This window comes from Grampus griseus, assembly GCF_964374135.1.
Source record: "Grampus griseus genome assembly, chromosome: 11".
Classification (NCBI taxonomy): domain Eukaryota; kingdom Metazoa; phylum Chordata; class Mammalia; order Artiodactyla; family Delphinidae; genus Grampus; species Grampus griseus.
The window spans coordinates 66,670,907-66,691,197 of record NC_139005.1 but is presented as its reverse complement, the minus strand read 5'-3'; the positions used below and the strand labels follow the sequence as shown (position 1 = coordinate 66,691,197).

The 20,291-nt window shown below is 39.6% G+C and overlaps 1 protein-coding gene across 1 annotated transcript in view; it reads right to left on the bottom strand.

Moving 5' to 3' along the window:
• Window positions 1–19,923, bottom strand: part of TMTC2 (transmembrane O-mannosyltransferase targeting cadherins 2) — a 390,337-nt gene extending 370,414 nt beyond the window's left edge. Inside the window, exon 1 of the mRNA XM_082665557.1 lies at window positions 19,621–19,923. Within this exon, the coding sequence (XP_082521683.1) occupies window positions 19,621–19,703 (83 nt within the window). The 5' untranslated portion in view covers window positions 19,704–19,923. The remainder of the gene's footprint in view (window positions 1–19,620) is intronic.
• Window positions 19,924–20,291: the final 368 nt, after the last annotated feature.

Below are 20,291 nucleotides of genomic sequence, written 5' to 3'. Positions count from 1 at the left end.
TTAAGGAGCCCATGAACTTGGATGGAAAAAGAAGTACATCTTAGCTTTCACTAGTCGTAAAGAAACTTAGCAATGCCTTTAATTCTGAATAAAGGCAACTAACCATGGCAGTGATTTCATCACCAGTAGGAATCACAGATGCTTTTCTATCACAGTACAATTGTTGCAAATTTCTCAAAAGATCATTTACCCTCATCACCACTTTGATATTACGGCAGTTAATGGATCTACCACCTGGTTTTGTTATTAAATAGATTAATAAAGAAGGATATATTTCACTATACGATAACTTGCTATTTTAGTATTTTGATAAATATATTTCAATTTGGGGGCTTCTATATGTTTTATTTTATGCAAGTAATACAATTTTTTAGGAAGAAGTCCATAGGTTTCAACAGATGGACAAAGGGATCCACGACACACAAAAAAAAGCTGCTTTGAAAGCAGAATTCACTCAAATGCATCTCTGTGTACCCTGCAATAACAAGATGGGGTAATAAAAAGTAAAGACTTCTTTGAGTAAATTGTGCAATCTAACACAGTTAGTGGGGAAAAAACAGGATTCAATTTCAGATCTCCTGAACTCTCGTGTATTCCGACGCTTTCATAGAGGGGGTCAGGAGCCTGAGCTTCAGAGACAGACATGTGTGGTTTCAAATCTCACTCATCATTTAATGGCCAATGACCTCAGGCAAATTACTTAACCTCACAGAGCCTGTTTCCATGTTTATAATAACTGCCTTATTGGATTGAGAGGATGAACTGCAATGAAATATGTAAAGAACTTACTATGATATTTTGCACATAATTTAATTTTTAAGAAGATATAATAGGGACTTCCCTGGTGCTGCAGCATTTAAGAATCCACCTGCCAATGCAGGGGACATGGGTTCAATCCTGGTCCATGAAGATCCCACGTGCCGTGGAGCAATTAAGCCCATGTGCCACAACTACTGAGCCTGCCCTCTACAGCCTGTGAGCCACAACTACTGAACCCGCCTGCCACAACTACTGAAGCCCACGCACGTAGAGCCCATGCTCCACAGCACGAGAAGCCACTGCAATGAGAAGACTGCACACCACAAAGAAGAGTAAGCCCCCACTCACCGCAACGAGGGAAAGCCCATGCGCAGCAACGAAAACCCAACACAGCCAAAAATTTTTAAAAGTTAAAAAAAATAAAAGATATAATAATCTACTTCATGCCTAAATATCTTTATGGAGTTTTTCAAAATACTATTTATATCTCACATAGCGTTACCATTCTCTAAAACTTTACTGCCAGTATGATGCCACTCTCCACGTAACCCTCAAAATCAGAGCCTACTTTCTTCTCTAAAGAACTCATGGCCCCAGAAGATCTGAAGCTAACAGCTAGAGCAACATGGCCCTGACCCTAGTTTCCATCTTCAGACTACTAAGAAGTCCATCTTTGAATCCCACATTAAGTCACACTACTTCCTCCTGCCTACTCCCTCCTGATCAACAACCTGGGCAGCTTGACGTTTTTCATCTACCATTATCCATGCTGAAGACACATGCAAAACTCCGCAGTAACAGTTTTGAAGTTTCCATCGTTCTAAAAACCTGACATTTCCTCCATGAATCCATACGCTTCGCCATTTGCATGCCATTCCACTAACAGAGCACCTGACGGATTAGACAGAAAATTAAAGTGTATGAAGCTGAACTGGATTTCATGCTCATGACAACCCTATGAGATCAGGAATTATTGTCCTCTCCATAAATGAGCAAGCCCAGGTTCAGACAAGTCACTGACTTGCCCCCTGTAACACTGCCAGAGAGTAAAAAATTGAGGAATAAACTCAAGGACTCCCACTAGTCAATGAGCCATCATACTTGATTTTTCTTCCCTGTATTAACAGAAATACTTAGCCCATTTTCTCAATTTCTTACTCCCCTGGAGAATTAAATAGACTTCTAAATATTTCTCTTTTTAATGCATTATTCAGGTATTATGTTTATAATGATCATGATTCATTCAGATCTTGAGTTAAGTACACAATAGGCGAGCTGGAAATGACTTGAGATGGAAATACTGGGCTGCCTAGAAAAGAAAGAAGCATGCTGGCAAAAGCAAGGATCCAAGCAAAAGAAGAAAGAACCCAAGCTACGACAGCCGGATCAAAAGAGGAACAACTAAAAGGGAGACTGTGATGTACTTTGAACTTTGTGGAAGAAAACAGGGTACCCATGTTGGAAGCCTCATTCTCCTTGATGTAGCTCAAAATGATCAATGTGATTAGAGCAGAGCCAATAAGATGTCTAGATTCAGACATGAACCCCTGCCAGCTGGGAACTGTGTCTCAATTGATCACACAGCACCGAGCCAAACCCTTAAATCTGAAATGTGAGTTGGGAGGGTAACTTCAATATAAACACTGATTTTATGGATATGATTTCAACAGTACACATTTTCCTATTACTCCCATAAAGTATTTCACTGATATCTAAATACCTCCAAGCCTTACATAATGTAAGTGCTCGGACACGTTCACATATCACCATATATTTGGCTCAGAGCAACATCAATTCACCACTTGCATGTTGAAAAAAACTACAGAATTACAACAGGCCTAGAACTGCTGCCAACAAATTTACTGCCTCTGTGCTATTTGTAAATTGATTGTTTCTTCTTTGGCTTATGGCAAGTAGAGAATTGCGTATAGATGCATATATATTACATAGCTACTCATAAAATTTAACATTAGGATTGAACTTTCCCCAAACTCAGAATATTGTGATACCCTTTAAACAAGTATTACAATATATGGTTGATTTAATGTGTCCCTTCTAGCTTAATGTTTTTTAATTGATTTCACTAGCTCCAGGTCAAAACCATTCTACCTAGACGTCTGCTTTCACAGAAACTGTTTACTACCTGGCTTAGGAATTAAGAATTTTTAAGAGGCCCTTATTGAAAATCAAATGAACAGGTTATTTGGTGTTGTTTTTAAGCAGAACAGGTGGCTACTGGCTAAAATGTATTCTACTTACTTATCAGGCCTCCCAAGTTCATTTCACATGCAAACATAATTAGTTATTCTTCAAATTAACTATTGAAAATAATACCAAAGGCAGCATTTTCCACTCAGTAAGGATTAATCTATCTATTATTTTAAATTTGCAAACCAACCTTCGAGATACAAATTTTGAAAAGCCAGGTATGACTGCTTTCTAAATCTTACACTTCTAGCCTCACAAGTTAACAAGACTCCTGAAAAGTTCAAGAATCAGATGTAATCCTGCAGTAGGCAACCCTGGTCCTGACACCGATCTTTCTACCTGAGGACAACCACGTCCAAACCGCAACCATTTGACAAGTGGAGACTCTAAAAGAACGTGTAAGATGGCAATCCAGTTCAAAGCAGAAACATACGGCCTTTTTCCTTGCCAATAAGAAAAAAGCCAGCACATTACTGAACACAGTTTATCAAGGGTGCCCCTTGGGGAGCCCAGAGAATGAAAAAGCATCAAGACGAGGCTGTCAACAACCAAGCAGTGACGCAGACACTTCGTAGGTGCCAAAACCTCAATCACAGAAAATCAGTACCAGTGGGCCGACCCCATGAGAACTAGATACCAGAAGAATACCAAACAGCTGCTTAGGGCTGAGCTAAAGCCAGGCCCAGACCCGACCCGGGGGGGAGGTCAAGCAAAACACTTGGAGAGCAGGTTGAAGCAAAGCCTGAAACAATGTAACAAAGCAGCAGACAGCTGGGCAACAACTGCCGGGAAACGGCAGGCTTGCGGCTCCAGAGGCAGGGGAGCCAGGTTCACAAACAGCTCCGGCAGCGTTCCCTAGGCGGCCGCTCTGAGATGAAAGCAGTGGGCGCTTCCTTGAGGCCCAATGGGACTGCCAGGCTGCACAGGGGCTGGGGCACCAGCTCACAAAGACATATTGTTGCCTGCAAACCCACTGCTCACGAACTCACTCAGGATCCAGGGACGAGTTAGGACAAAACCCACAAACGACTGCAGACATGTGGCATCCATGCCATCTAGTCACTTAACTGCTATCCTAGACAAACAGGCCGCAGTTTGCCAAGTTCTACCAAAAATCACCGGTGAGGACTCACTATAGTGTCATCCAAGAGGAAGGGAAGTCAGTAACATTTTACATCTGTAAGACTGACCTTGAGTTTTAACTCCTAACAAGTGTACCTTAGACCTGTGTTTCCCATCAAATGTCACGGAACCCGAGAGGGCCCAGGGACCAGTAAGATCGTCCCCTGCTCTCAGGGACCAGTAAGATCATTGCTGGAAGAGTTTTAAAGGTATGTGTTTCCATTTAGATCAGAGGTGGCAAACTTTTTGGTTAAGGGCCAGACAGTAAATATTTCAGGCTTTGCGAGCCCCAGGGTCCCTGTTGGAACTACTCAACTCTGCCATTGTAGAGAGAAAGCAGTCAGAGACAAGTCCACAAATGTGTGTGGCTGTTCAAAAAACAGGCTACAGGGTACACTGGCCCACAGGCTGTAGTGCCTACTCCCAATTTAGATGATAGTCCAGAATACACACACACACACACACACACACACACACACACACACGTATGAATCAACGTTCTACCTCATATGTGTGACCACCTCATAACTAAGTAAGGCCACATGACTTCTGAGATTGCATTTATGATCCAGTTGGCACTCAAATGGTTAAGGGTATGAACAGACCGGAAGTGGACATCATGGTTTCCATGGACATCTGTGGTCTCCCTCTCTTCGCAGAATCCCTTTTCCTTCCTTCTAATCAGCGCCCTCTTTCCTATACTGCATACGGCATGGGCTAGGCAAACCTGCTTCCTCTTCACTCCGAATGCCAGACCAGAGGTACGTTTCATGGACGAGCTTGTAACCTAAGTCAGGATAACTAAGATCCCCTCTGGAGCATTCTGGGAGAGCTAGGGAAGAGATCTTAGGTTGCCACTGGCCACAATGCCCACCAAGATGGCCAGACCAAGAGATGGAGAAAGAAATGAAGTCTTCAGGCCTCCTCAGGGCTCTTAGGTTCAGACAAGCAAGAGGTTCTACCTTTTCTGAACTGGGCTTTGGGCACTTGAAACCTTATTATCAAAATAAAACATGCTAGCAAAAGTAAAGGGCGGATGACAATGTTTTAGCAGCAATTCAAAGCAGCAGTACAGGCATGCCAAACTCCAAAGCACCCACGGCATCTCCATGCTGTGACATCTCACTGCTTCTTCTTACTCACTGAGGAAAATAAGCACATCCCTCCACCATCTTTCACCCCAAACTGATCTACATGTCTGCTTCCTTTTTCACCCACTTGCTCCAGACAGAAACCTGAGAAAAGTCCCTCTCCTACAACCCTCCACATTCAGCTTGTCACCAAGTGACATCAACTTTTCTTCACCTTTTCCTTTCTATTTCACCCCAGTTTTTTTCACCTCTGTTTCTACCTTATTTTAGCCCTCATCACGGACAGGAATACAAATCCTCCAATACAACCCTATAATGGACCCCTTTCTGGTCTCTCTGCTTTGGATTTCACCCTTCTTCAGACAGTTCCCCAAATTTCATCAGGGAACACGAGACCCCAGCGATCTGGCTCCCGCCTACCTTGCCAATTCATCTCTTTTCCCTCTACTCTAGCTTTAGGCCCTGCTCTTTGGACACCATGCCTTTCTCTTTCTGCACATTTTTTCCCCCAAATAATCCTCCCTCTCCCTCATTTTATAAGCTATTTCTTATTTGTTCTTCAGGAATCAGTTCTCACAAGTGCCTCCCTCATCCTCCCTCCCAGTCTGGGTCAAGTGCCCCTCTTACGTACTCACAATCATAAGCATGTCTCCCTGTTAGGGAAACTGTCTGTTTCCTTGGTCTCCCCACCAGACTCTAAGATCCTTGAAATTATGGACTACATCTTCTTCAGGGTCAGTGCCCCCCATATTAAACATGGTTCCTGACACAGCTAAGCATTTACAAATGCTTGCTAAAGGAACACAGGAATGGCAGGAGCTGAAAGCATCCCACACTGATGCTTTCTTGGGAGATAACACACTTCTAGATAAGAATGACTTAACACTTTTAAATCAAAGGCGAATGTCTATTTGAGTGGATTTCCTGAATTTAAAATAAACCACAACAAATCTTCCTCCCAAACTTTGAATAGAATTATCATATTTTTATACTGTAATTTGCAGAAATCAGGTTACTTAAATGGTAAACATACCCTTACTTTTTCTTTCTCTCCATCACGTCTAGTAACAACAGCTGTTTCTGGTCTCTGAGGTAAGTGACCAGAATACACAAAACAATTTACAATGTTATTACTAAGTATCCTTAAATCTTTTGGTTGGTATGTGTATAAGGAAATTATCTCTTTACCAGTTTTGCTGCTTTCTTAATTTCTATTCATCTCCTTTTTTCTAAAATCAATGCTGATAGAAGTTAGCAGGAACTGATATGATTTTTCTTGGGAAAAGAAATCCTTAAAATAAAATTAATCTCCTTTAAGTGGAGGAAAACTGATAATATTTCACAAAAGAAATCACTCATTAGCTTCCATTTACTCAAGATTATGACAGAGAATACCATTCTGGTTTTCAATAAAGTTATAGCTACAGTGTTACTTTGGCCACTTTCTACCAATTTCAGTTGATTCTGGTAAACTCTTTCTGAACACACAAATAGCCTGAAGACATACACAAGAGATTTTCTTCAAATGCAGTAGGTAAGCTGCATGCAAAGCATTTACTCTATTTTTATAGAGATTCCCAGTGATGTTCCAAGAAAAAACATTCTGGCTCAGTTCTGGTTTGTGTTTAAGTTTTTATTCCGGTTTAGAGAAAACTTTAAAGTAAATAACGTTCTTGTCACATCTTAGGTTTTACAGGAAATCTTTGATCTTCATTTTCAACCAGTTTTCATAAATAATGATGACATAAAAAGAAATCAAAGTGAAAATCTAAACTCAAGATTATTCTTAGTATTGAAAACAATATTAACTTTAAAATAGCATATATGGTCTACCTTAAATCTACAAGGTTTACGTATACGAATAAAGTGTCCAATTTAACATTAAATTTGCTAATTCTCTCAGGCTTTAGTTTGAAAAATAAACCCAACCCTCTCCCCAAAATCATAAATTCTCAGAATGCAAATTCTAAGTACACAAAGATGAACATCTGGGTATTTATTATGATAACTGCCTTTAAAAAAAAGTACAAACTAACTGCTATTTTATAGCACACACCCCAAATTCAGCATGTAATCAAAATCTACCACAGAATTTTCTGAAACACCAAAGACCTACTTTCCACAAATACAGCTGAATTCAGAGGATTTCCATTCTAACAAACTGTCTTGATTTAACCTCAAGAAGCTGTCAATCAGTCGCTGCTCTGGTTCCAATCCACAGAGGTACCAATCAAAATGACCCATCTTCCACTGCAGTGCCTCTGTTTTCCCCACACGAAGAAAGGTCATCCCAATTTCTCTATAATGATCCCTCCTCTATACCATAAAAGGAAATCATAAACAAGAAAGGGGCAAAATACTCTTCAAGTCAACTCCTCTCAGTTTCACCGAAGTTCATTTATAGGGATGCCAAACTTAACCTTCTCCTTCATAGTAGATAACCCCTCCTTTCCATCCAACTCCTCACCCTGGAGAAATTCAGCTGTTGGTCTTTTCTTTAGTCTTAAAAATCAACTGCTGAGGCATGTTTAATAAGGTCCTGAATTATTGGTTTCTTGTACTCATTTAAATTAATCCCAGAGAGTTGAGAGCCATAGTACAGAAACCATTTGCCGTTTCCCTTTAATAAATTAAAACAGTATGACGGATTTTTTTTTTAACCCATCAGTAACAGAATCTGGTTTACTAAAACACGGGGTGAATTTTCACCTGAACATTCTAAAAATGTTCAAGGAACAGATGTGCACTAGAGAAAACTAGGCTGCTATCCAACAAGAACCAAAAGTGCTCTCCTTTTCAGGAGCTTGCCACTTGCTGTTACAATTTAGTTATCAATAGGAACAGAGTAACAAAGATTCCAACCAATAAGAAGGTAACACATGAGGAAGAAAATGATGACCACGGCTGAGGTAAAAACACGTTTGGTCGATATGGTTTGTTGTATTAATGCCTCATTTTCATTTTCACTGTAAAACATCAGATCCCTAGTTACTGAAAACATTATCCATTGCCTCCAAATGGCCAATTTCATATATATTTCATAGGCGAATGAGCCCAAACCCTAAACCCTATAACTGTGACCTGCTTTAAGCTGGAAGGACCCTGGAGGATCATTAGAGCCTCACTCTGACTTTAAAGAGGAAACCATGTTATCAATACAGTAAACCTTCAACATGCTAAGCTTACTTGGACTTTGAGGGGGAAAGTATTTTCTTTCTTTTTTTTTTTTTTTTGGGAGGGGGGAGTGGGGGAGAAAGCCAGAAATGTTAGTGTCAAATGGTAAGTAAACATGTAAAAGATCTGTTTTAATCAAGAAAGAGATCAATATTCTTAAATGCAGACCTACCTGTAAATAAACTAATGTGAGTTGTAGGTCCTGGTAAGAGAGCAAGTTAGAGAGTAAAAAGCTTCCCAGAAAAGGCTTCAAAGAACAGAGCTTTTCTATCCAATTTACTCACTGTAAAACAAAAGATATATAAAAAGTATTCCTGGGATTTGGGCTAACTCTCTATTCAACATTATCTTTTGCAACATAACCGAAAACAACTCCATATTTTCATTAAGATTTTTCTTATTAATATTAATAAGGAATAACAATATTAAGATATGTCCTTAAACAATGATTTTCCTTAAAAATCTAAGATACATATCAGAGAGTGAAACACTTCTTATAAGATACTAAGAAATGATAATTTTGCCTACGCTCCTACACACAGTAAGTATTATCTAATCTAAAGAAGAAAGTCACTTGAAGTGAAGATGGGAGATATCTGAGTTCTGGTTTTCGTATGTACTTTTTTTTAAATTGGTTGTTCAATTAATTTTTTTTATGTTTTAATTTTATTGGAGTGTAGTTGACTTACAATGTTGTGCTAGTTTCAGGTATACAGCAAAGTGATTCAGTTATACAGTTAATCAAGTATATACCACAAACATTTTATTGGCAAAATTTGTGTGTGTGTATGCATGCATATGTGTATATATAATGGTTAAATTTCAACATCATTTCTTCAAACCTATAACCCAAGATGAAAATTAAAATTTTAAATTAGTAATTATTTAAAATACTTCACCGAACTTTTCAGTGACACTAAATCTATCTGCAATACCAAGTTAAATATTATTGGAAATAAGTTTAAATTTTGAATATTGGCTTTAAAGAAAATTCCCTAAGTGCTCTACAATATTTTTAGATGTTATTATATAATGATTTTAAAATATCAGCTATAAAGTTAATGAATAATTTCTTGATCAAGAGAAATACTTAATAAGTATCCCAGACAGCACCGTACCAGGCATTTTATAAAACTTATTAAATTCTCCCAAGAACTCTAGGTATTACTATCCTCATTCTATAGAACAGGAACAGAGGCTAGAAGAGTTTTAGTAACACAATCAAAATTACACAATTAGCAAGTAACAGTTCTGGGATTAGATCCCTAATTTATCTGGTTCCAAAACTCTTGTGGTCTTTTTACTTTTTGCCACCTTGTTGCTTGGAAAGGTCTAAAAGAAAAAATACATTTTCTAATTAGTTACAAAAATGTATCACCAGGTTTAGATATTAGATGTCACCATCTAGTACATGTGCTAAGCACACTTGCTACTGATTTTCAGTACACCACGGATTAACACAAACACTTCAATGCAAAAAAACTTCAGCTTATCTGACGTCTATCTTTCCTAATCACTGGACTGCCAGAACTGCTCTAAATCTGAACATACTCCCAAAAGAAAAGGGGTTTCATTGAAGACAGAGATCATGAGTACCCAGTAACAATATACCCTGCCAAGCAGAACCAGAGTACCAAAGATTATTCACACCCGATGCACTGCAATTGGTCCTTTCACCCTACGGAAGGAAAGAAGTGCTCAGATTGGCCAGAATATCTATTCAAAATAAGCACAGAGACCAGAAACAAAGGGAAAGCAGCAGAAAAGAAATACAGGAGAGCAAAACCTGCTTCTACGGTGAGACCAGGGACAGCTGACCAAAAGGGTGGACAGAGATGAGAAGCGGAGATGGGGCAGAGGCAACAGAAGCTGAGACAAAAGGAGCTCAACCACTGACTCTGAGCGAAAAAGTGAGCCAGGACATGGAGTAGAACACAGTCCTGTTCTCAGGGGAGAAGACAGTGAGATGCTAATGTATGGGGATAACTGAGTCATTCATCCTCTGGTCCAACACCATCTACATCTGATTGTAACATCATGCGGCTTTTTAAACACACAGAAAACATTCACCGGACTATTCCATTTGGTCCTCACTCTGTGGTTGGCAGTTGTTATCCTCATTTGCACTTCCTGACCAATTACAAGACCAAGTTTTAGAGGCTTAGTAGCTCAAGTACTAGTTAATAAAGTGTTATTTCCAAGACTCCTCTTTTATCTTAGCCCAGTGTTCTTTCACAATACTGCCTGTAGTACAGCGTACAGTGTTTTAAAAAGGAAGAAATAATTATAACTTATTTTAAAATAAGTTCTTTAAAAAGATTTCTACTAAGTAGGAATGTAAAACTTCACATATGTGTGGTATTCACCTATTCAGAAATCCACCAAAGTGCCCAAAGGCTGAGGTATAGTGTACCAGGTTAAAAAAGTCAAAGGGGCCCAAGCATTTCTAATGCTATGTTGACATACCTGTACCCAGTAGCATCGCCCAGTGCCTGAATGTCATTAATAAATCTTTCCTACTCTCAGCTGCCTAATGCCTATATTTTGCCACCTGCCTGACGTCTATAATCTTCCTTCAGTGTAAGCCAAGTTTCCTTACAAGGGATTGTTCAACAAAAGTACAAACTCATCAAGGCACTGACTATAGACTCAGTTTAGGCATCAGCATCTATTCAAGTCATAAGCCTAAGGCAACCGCCTATCAGTTTATTTGTAAAACTCAGAATCCAACATCTGTCTCCATAGTAACTACAAAGAAGATGATATTGTAATACAAGTTGGTGACAGATATTTCAATAGAGAGCATCTCCTAGATTTTAGCAGGCTCTCTACCTTTTCAAAATGTACACAATATCTTAAACTCTTAAGATCAATTTAAAGATGTATGATTGAACAAATATAAAACAAAACAGAGAGATTAAATAAAATGGCTAAACGCATACGCTTTTGAGATATAAAAGATTATCCTAAATCTTTTTTAATACAGGAATTTAGGCAGTCTTTTCCGAATATCTGTAAAACACACTGAACTGATGTGTACGTTGCATGAACCAGCTGCATCTATCACACCTGGGAATGACAGAAATGCAGACTCTTAGACCCACTCCAGGCAGAATCTGCATTTTAACAAGCCCGGGTGATGTGCAGGTAGACTGAAGTTTGGGAAGTGCTGGTCTAGAAATATATATACATATACATAGATGGAAAGAGATCCAACAAGAGGCCCAGCTCAAAAATGTCCTTTTAGGAGAGGTACCAAAATATCCATCTGGTTCAAAGAAACTGAGAATTTGAACTGCATTTTAAAAGATTTTCTAAAAGGTAATCATCCATATCAAAGGACGAAGGTAGGGTGTGGAGGTGTGGGGTTATGAGAGAGGACCAGGTCTAAAGCCCCCTGGCCTACCACCGGCATCCTCAGTATCATATCAGGCCTGAATTTAAAAGTAGCTACGAAATACTCTCTCACAGAAATGGTTTACTTATGTTAATGACATACAAGGGGTTTTAAAACAGTGAAATTTTATTTTCTGTTCAACATGGAACGAAAGCCAAAAACACCACTGTTTCTAAAAGAAAAAATACAAAGACTCTTAAAAATATAGAGGTGGAGGAAACCAAAAGAGATCACTTAAATAGGATATTTTAAATAGAAGAATAGATATCTGTGGCAAACTATAGTTGGTAATTTCAGGCTGGACTCTGGTGTCTTTATAATAGATTTTTGTTCAAATCTCAAATTCATTTTCTTTGGTTAAGTCACTATATATCCCTATAAGAGTGGGTTAAATTGTAAAACCTTATTTCTTTAACATAAACTCAGCTCCATTTTTTTTTTCTTTCAATAGAATAACGAGAAAATCCTTCCTATTTTAAATAAGGTTTACCAAATGCTTTCAGGTATACTAGTTTTTCACATCAGTTAGAAGTAATTGTCTCCCACTAAAGGGCCTATTTCTGCAAATAAAATTGTCTTTTTGCCTGATTAAACTTCTTCATCATCGGAGAACTTTTCTTCCACAAACTTGTAGTTGGAAAATTTGCCATTAGAAGCTTGCTTTGTCAAAATGAGCTCTTTTCAGTTTCTTTGGCAGAGCAGTCCTGTAGTTAATCATTTGGAGGAGGAGAGAAACATCCTATTCTAAAAGTACACCTGACAAACTATTCGGACCCAAGTATTCTACCTTAAGACATCTTTTACAACCCAAAGCAGCAGTCTCAGTATTTATAATACCTTTAAAAACCTGAAGCTAGGAGGGCAGAGACACACAAAAGATAGTTTATAAAACAATGAGAATGGTCCCCAGGGGAACAACACCGCTGCCAGCCTTACCCCCCCTTTTCCCAAACAGCTCTGTAATGACAATATACAACTGTTTCCTAGTTAAACCATAATCATAAGACTATAGTGAACTCGTACTTTTTTTTTAAACTTGATGCTCCTGAGGAATAATCACACATTTATTATAATAAATTCCACAGAAATAAAGAGTAGTCATCAAAGACAAAGGGAAAGACACATTTTATTTGGACACAGTACCTACCACATAGCTGCTATTCCAAGGGCACTGATGTGTGTTTCACTTGAGAAATCATGTAATTTAGTCAGTCTCCTTGACAATAACTATATGCTGTGCCACGCTTCAGACCCTGCCTCACCCTGATATCACAAAATGCCGCAGCAAAGAAATCAAGAAACGAAAGCTTACACCAGTTTATCACAAGCAAACAGCATCTCCTCTGCCATGTACTAAGGTACTTTTAAAACAGATACAGTAGCACTGCCCTCAAGCAACGCGGCATGTTTATAGCCTTGGAATAAGTAAATGTACATATAATTTCACTTATTTCCATGATAAAATGGAATCTAAAGGTGGAGTTAGGGTTTTGAATTCTAATCTCTTTTCCAAATTAATTTTTTAGACATCAGCAAGTCAAAATCTCTCTCCATCTCATCTTTAAAACAATCATTTCTAGTTACTCAAATTAACTGTATCTTATGAAGTGCCCTTAAATAAAATAAATTACTTTAAAAACACAACAGAAACTTTTAATGTAGAATCTTGAAAGCAAATCATTTCAGTGTTCCCGCCTTCTTCAAATTTCTCCTGAATAGATAGGCTTACTCAATTCTTTCCTACTTACCTGTAAAGAAAAAAGCTCACGGTTGAACCCAAAATTGTAATTCCCAAAAGTTTCTAAAAGACTGAAACGAACATCTATAACTTTTATTCTAAGAAACCTTGAGTACCAGAGAAACTGACAAATGTAACTGAAAAACTAAACTGTCAGAGTGGAGGAAAAGAGAGCAATAGAAATTTGATAGTGCTGCATCTTGTTGGAATTAACTGCCTAGAAAATACAACCAAAATAATCTCTGAGGCAAAAGTCTTCAATCCCTATGACCAGTCAAGGCAAATCTAGTTAACTCAAAGGGTTCAGCCCCTGCAGACCTCCAAGGAAAACAACTGACCTGAACAATTAGGAAGGAGCCATTTGGGAAAGGTATTCTAAAGCTTCCACAGATATGAATGAAGTACCAATGAGCACCAGATCAAGAAAAAGTCCAATTCAAACCACCAACCATGGATCCTCAGCAGAGATGCTCTGGGAAAGAAGCCAACAGAATCCCAATAAAAGTTTAAAAATATGAGTATCAATCAAAACAAACATGAGTCAATGCAAGTGAAATTCTGCTAAAGGACAAGCTATCAGCATTTTTTTATGTCTATCATCAGATTCCCAGATTCAAACACTATATAGTACCTGGTAAAGTACAGGTAGGAAAGGACGGACAGGGACGCTTACTGACAACGGGGAAGAGCTGCTTTTTGTATTAGGCACCGTATATAAGGGAAGCCCATGTCTAGTGGTGTTCATAATTAGTGAATTAATGAATGTAGTCTTTTATTCCTCAAAAACACATACAAATAAAATCTTCAAAGAAATCATCTAGCATTGTGCATAATTACACCTGTAATGATTCAAAATATTATGCCTTTTTCATCCCATGAAAAACAGGAGGTAGTTCCTGGTGATAGGCCTCTCCACTTTTTTCAGCTAGGCTCTTAATGAGGACAGCTATTCATAGAGGGAAGGTTGTTACATTCAGCAACCCACTTGTCCTTTCCATCAAGGCTGCCACACTTGTCACTTTCGTGAAGCCATTAAAGGAAGGACCCAAAGCTCATGTAAGACTTAGCTTCTGAGAGAGGACCAAAAAATTTAAGAGATGAATGTTACTGTGTTGAAAGCATGTTGGGTGAGAATAATGAAGTTATAAGAAAGTAGGTTTGTCAGCCACAGATTTATTGGAGTGCCTTAAGGGTAAACTTTGTCCTTTCCTAATATTATGAAGGTGCCTGTTTTAGAGGAAACATACCCTTCGCCTATGATAAACAGCTGCACCATCAAGGGCATTTTAAACAAGTGCTTTTAGCGCACTGAACAGCAACAAAGAGATCAGGAAGACAAACGGCTCTTAACTCATGTTGGAATCCAAAAGGTTGTAGCTATTTCAGAATTATAGCAGCCGGGAATTCAGTGTTACTGTAGGGACACGTTAGCTCTGAAAAACTAAGTGCAGATGATGAGATGATGTAAACTAATAATGTGCAATAAATGCAGCCCCTCTCCCAAATACAGTGTATTTATAAATGAGAAAAACTAAGAGACAGATGGCTGGCAAGCAATTTCCCCTATGGCATTTGCACATGTCCGTTCAGTGCTTGTATCTGGGTCATTTGCTAGGATAAACCCCATGTGACAAGCTCGATGGAGGTAAGGAAAAGTGGTCCATACCTGCTTCACCGAATTTTAATTTTAATTTACTGTTAAGAGATGTACTTATTCAAACAGCAAAATGAACCTTTTCCACATAGATTTGATTAAACAATCAAAACTTAGCTAGAAAATAAAATGTCACGTAAAATATTTCATAAACTATGAACTGTACCCACTGGCCTTTCTTTTAGTACATTATCAACGGGGAAGGAAATGAGAGTAAAATAACACTCTTGTACACGTTACCTTCTTCTAATAAAGACCTGAAGAGACAACCTTGGACACAAAGCAAACTTCTCCCTTATTTACTTTGATTTTATAGTAATTCTTTCTAAACATGCTTTTACTAAATACCAGACATGCCTTCAGTGGTTGAACATACTATAATTTTAAGATAACAAACCCAGATTGGTCCAAGGCAAGTTTATTAGAGAGAACTTTTCAGAGAGACGTTAGAGGAACTGATCATTTCACAAGCTATTCTTATACCAGGTCAAAAACCAAAATGATAATAACACTAAAAGACCAAGTAGAAAGTACAGTTGAATATCTTCAGGGAAAAAAAAAAAAAAGGTTTTTCTAAAAAGCTTGTCAATACACCTTAAATCCTCTATTCCTTCATTTTAAATACTGTTAACCAAACTCTTTATAACATTAAGAAAAAAAAAAACCCTTAAGAAGTGTTTCTACAAAACTGAGATTTACATTTACACCTAAATGAATAACTAAACCAGGGATGTGCTACTGAAAGTTTGGAATAAGTCTGATTTCAAGAGTAGAAATTCCTGCTGTGGAGTTGCTTCTCCAAATTCACAAAATTACTGCACACCAATAACTAAGGCACCTAAAGGTAATGTTAATGATCATGGGTGAGTTTAACAGTTGCAGAATGGGCAATAAGGAAAAAAAATTTCAAAGCAGCCACAAACGCATTTCCCACTTTCAAAAACTCAAATTGCCTTTTTTTTTTTAAACTAATGCATTATTTTACTCACATGAGACTAAAAAGATGTATTCGGTGCATTATGTCCTTACTTATCTATCACAAAGGGCCTGCCGTCAATTAGATGATATGTGCCAAATGAAATCACACTATGAAACAGCAGTTATAGTTTACTTTTGTTGCTTTGAAGTAAACTGACTCTTCTTTTAGTGCTATCTTTATGCAAAACATAGCAGGACTTCTAAAGAGGATGCAGGGAAAGTGATGCAATGTTATCCTCGACAAATATGGAAGAGAGCAGAGAATTCGGGGTCAGCAAGTTTTTCCCACTGACCTAACATCAAATTTCTCCAGAAAGGGAGACAGTCCTTCACAAAGTCACATGCAGCATGACTTCAGCTTTGGCAAAGACTGCATATTTATAATTCCAATTTTACTCTAACCACAATTTAAGATTCAGTACAGTCTTTACTAGATTGAAGGCAAGGGGAGAGGGGAAGAAGCTGAAACTGTATATGCTTTTTCATCAGATATGATGAATTCTACTCTTCTACTGTTTGTTTCATCACGTCAGAGCCATAGTCTTACATTTAGCACAGAAACACTTGTAAAATATTCGATTTTACCATAGGGAAATTGATTTTGCTAGAAGAAGGTTTCAGATTACCACTTAATCTCAACCAAGCTACATCAAACACTGAATATAATTACATATATAGTTTATAAAGTAAACCTGAGCACTACATTTAAAAGAAATGATAACTTGGAGAAGTACCACAGCAATAATGTTTAGGCTGAAGCAATAGAAAGCCCTCCTACAGTAAATGCCAGGTTCTTCAGCTAAAATGCAGAGTCTTGCTTGAGTTAAGCAAGTCGAGCGTAAGAGCCACCTCCCTTCCTTGAACTGCCCTTTCACTCCCAGCACTGCCCTCTCCTTGCAGAACCATATTTCACAAAAGTTCCTAGGGTGGGCGGGGGTGGGGGGTGGGGTGAAGGGGAGTGGGCAGTGTTTCGGCAGAAGCCACAGATGTAGTTTAAACAAAGTTTTACACTTGAGTCTTTGTAGTATGAAATGGAGTGGTGGAAATAAACACATTATCATCATCCTACAGTGTCCACTTGACTCCCCAGCTTTTTTCCCTGCTTCTCACACAAGCGAGTTAGAGCAGTGAGACAGAAACCTTGGCACTGAATCACCTGAACATGGTATGCAGACACCAAATATGTGCCATGCTCCTATTAATACATATTTCATAATTTCTAGGATTCATAAAAACCAAGTGTGGCACTTGTAAGATCTCATACTCTCAAGAGTATGTGATTGCATATGCAGTTCTGCTACCAAGAAAATTAGAGTAAAATACACTTTTCAAATTGTAACTAAGTATAATGTATATTTACAGGTCTTCAACATCATAATGGTATATGTTGTCTATATGTCACACATTGCGCATGCTATCAATTAGATGATACGGGCAAATCATCACATTAAATTCATCTATGCAGCTAGGTATAACTCAGGAATTTTGACGCTCCATTCAATCTATAGTAGGTAAAGAACTTATAACAATTGCCAACTATCAAAGCACAACTAATTTATCATCACACTCACACCATTCTGCCGAGTTACAACACTAACACTTCTGACTGATCATTAAAGAACACAAAGTAAGCATTAAGTCTACAGAGAAATGTACATGCAAATGTAGTTTAGTTCCAGCCTTAATCTTTATTAGGATAGTTTCTTCTGACATGTACTTTTGAAAGAACTGGACAGCAATAAAGAATAGCCACACCATGCTATTTGCTTGATTTAGCACAAGGTTCTACAATAGTTACAGTATGACAGTAAGTTACTTTTTTATATAAGTCCTAAATCATTGGTTTAAATGCTTACTCTTCAAACTGTCCCCAACAGTGCCAGTAACTGCCCAGATTCTTCCCTGAGCTCGCTTTAGTGAAAAGTCACCCAACTTTGGAAGCAAGAGCTTTTCCTGCCAATATTCTAGAAATAGCAGGTGCAGAGTAACACAAAATTGGAGGGTACAGAAGCAGCTCACCTCACTCTTACACACAGACCATTTACTTCTCGAAGCACGTAGCAAAACTGCTGAAATGTGTACACTGCTTGAAAGTTGAGGAAAAGTTTATGTGTAACAGTGGCTTCCTATCAACCAGTCTCTGATAGACACTACATAAAATGCATTAAGAAGGGTTTGCTGGATGTTCTTGTACCTATTATCAGGGGATTTCATAACAGACATGTGGGTGTGAACCAAGATTCGCTGACTGAAGGCATACATCCATGAACATGCTTTTAGCTGGAGAGTGGGCACACGAGAGGATACAGAATATGGCTAAGCACCACCGGGAGAAAATTCTGCCTTCCTCTCCCCTCACTATCAACCACTTCACTTAAGTTCACTCACTGCCTCGCCCTGACCCTGAGGATCCATTCACTTTCCATAACCCAGAGAGGCTGCTGAAAAGCTGTCAAAGTAAATCTGTGCTCACTTTTTGGATGGTTTAACTTCAATGGAGCATGAAACACCCCAGGACGGTTAATAAGTTTAGCCAGGCGTGCTGTTCTCCCTAATATATTTTAATTATGCATCTGTTTTAATTGTAATCAGATTAAGTCACCGGAAAGGCACAAATTGCAATTTTCCCTAATGGCTATTAGAGCTTTTCATCAGTTTCTAAACACTAACAACGTTTAAAAAATAGGTAGAGACACGAGCACAACTGTGACATTTCCCAGAAATCGATGCAGTTTCTTTGACAACACAGTTCAGGTCTCATTAGCCACCCAAACTAACCCAAACGCAGAAGACAACTTCAGTCTCTAGGGGCGTCTTCTTCCCCAATTAGCACAAAAGAAACGCTAACGTCTAAAGTAAAACTCCCAAACAGAAATGAAAACCCAGGCTTTTATAAAGTGCTACTCCATCGATCGGTGAGGGAGGCGGGGGAGCGGAAGAGATGAACAGCAGCATTATCCTGGCTCAAAGTAAAGTACACCATGGGTCAAAAGGGAAAGTTGAAATAGAATGCGATTTCTCCACTATTTTGGCAACTGTCAAACGTGTGTTTTAACCTCGGGAAATAAAAGTGTCCCATCAATAGAAGGAAACATTACAGGGAAGATTAGGGGACGGGGAGCAGCTTCCTTCCAGTCCAGACGTAAAATCGCTCAATGTGCTTTTGTTGCACCATGGAATACCTAAGATTATTTTTTAATACGTTCATTAAAGAGTTTCCCAAATTGCTGTGATTTCCGCTAAGAAACTTAAGCGTCTGCCAACAGCCTAGAAGCAAGGGAGAGGAACCTGCTGCAAACTAGGAACCCAAACTCCCTCAGCCCGCCCAGTGCGCCCGCGTCCTCGGCGTTTGCTTTAGGTGTTGATGTTTACGCGTCTCCTAAACCTTCAGGTGCTGGACCAGTCCCCCCAAGACGTACTTCGAACCTTAAAGCAGGAAGCTTCAGAGCTACCGCGGAGTCCCCAAGCAGCCCGCCACCCCTTCCTCTCAGCCCCTTACCTGTCATCGTAGCAGAAATCCGCACTCAGGGTGTTGAGATACAAAGCGAGTCCTAGAGCGCTGCTCACCAACTCTGCAATCATCTCTCCACCGCCTTCCCTCCGGCTCGGCTACCAGCGCGAGGGCAACAGCGGCAACAAAAAACAGAAGCATCAATCCCCACCTTCCGCCGCCTTCTCCTCCCAGCTTCACTTTTCCCTCGCTTCCCCACCCTCCCTTCCTCCCTCGGGTCCTTCCAATCCACCGTTCTCCTCCTCCTCCTGGCGCCCGTCTCCGCAGCTCCTGCGTCCTCCCTGGGTGCGGGCTCACACCGCACTCCCCATGCCCTGCGCCGACGAGCGGCGAGCGGCGTTCGGGCTCCGCGCCCCCCGGCGGATGCACAGGGCTAGTCCTTCGCGCGGCTCGCACCCCCACCCTAACCCATGGCAGTGCAGGGCGCCCTAGGTGAGGAGTGGGACTCGGAGGAGGTGGAAGAGTGCGGGGTGGGGACAGAGGGACCGGACCGAGCCGGGCTCTGAGACCAGCTGGAGGAAGAGAGAGAGAGAAGGGCGGGTGGGAGGGACAAGGCGAACCGCCTCCCCTCGCCGCCTCCCGGTCGCACCGCTCCGGTGCCGCTCGGGCAGTCTCCGGCCGCCACAGCGGCTGCAGCTCATTCACTCTTTATTAGCTCC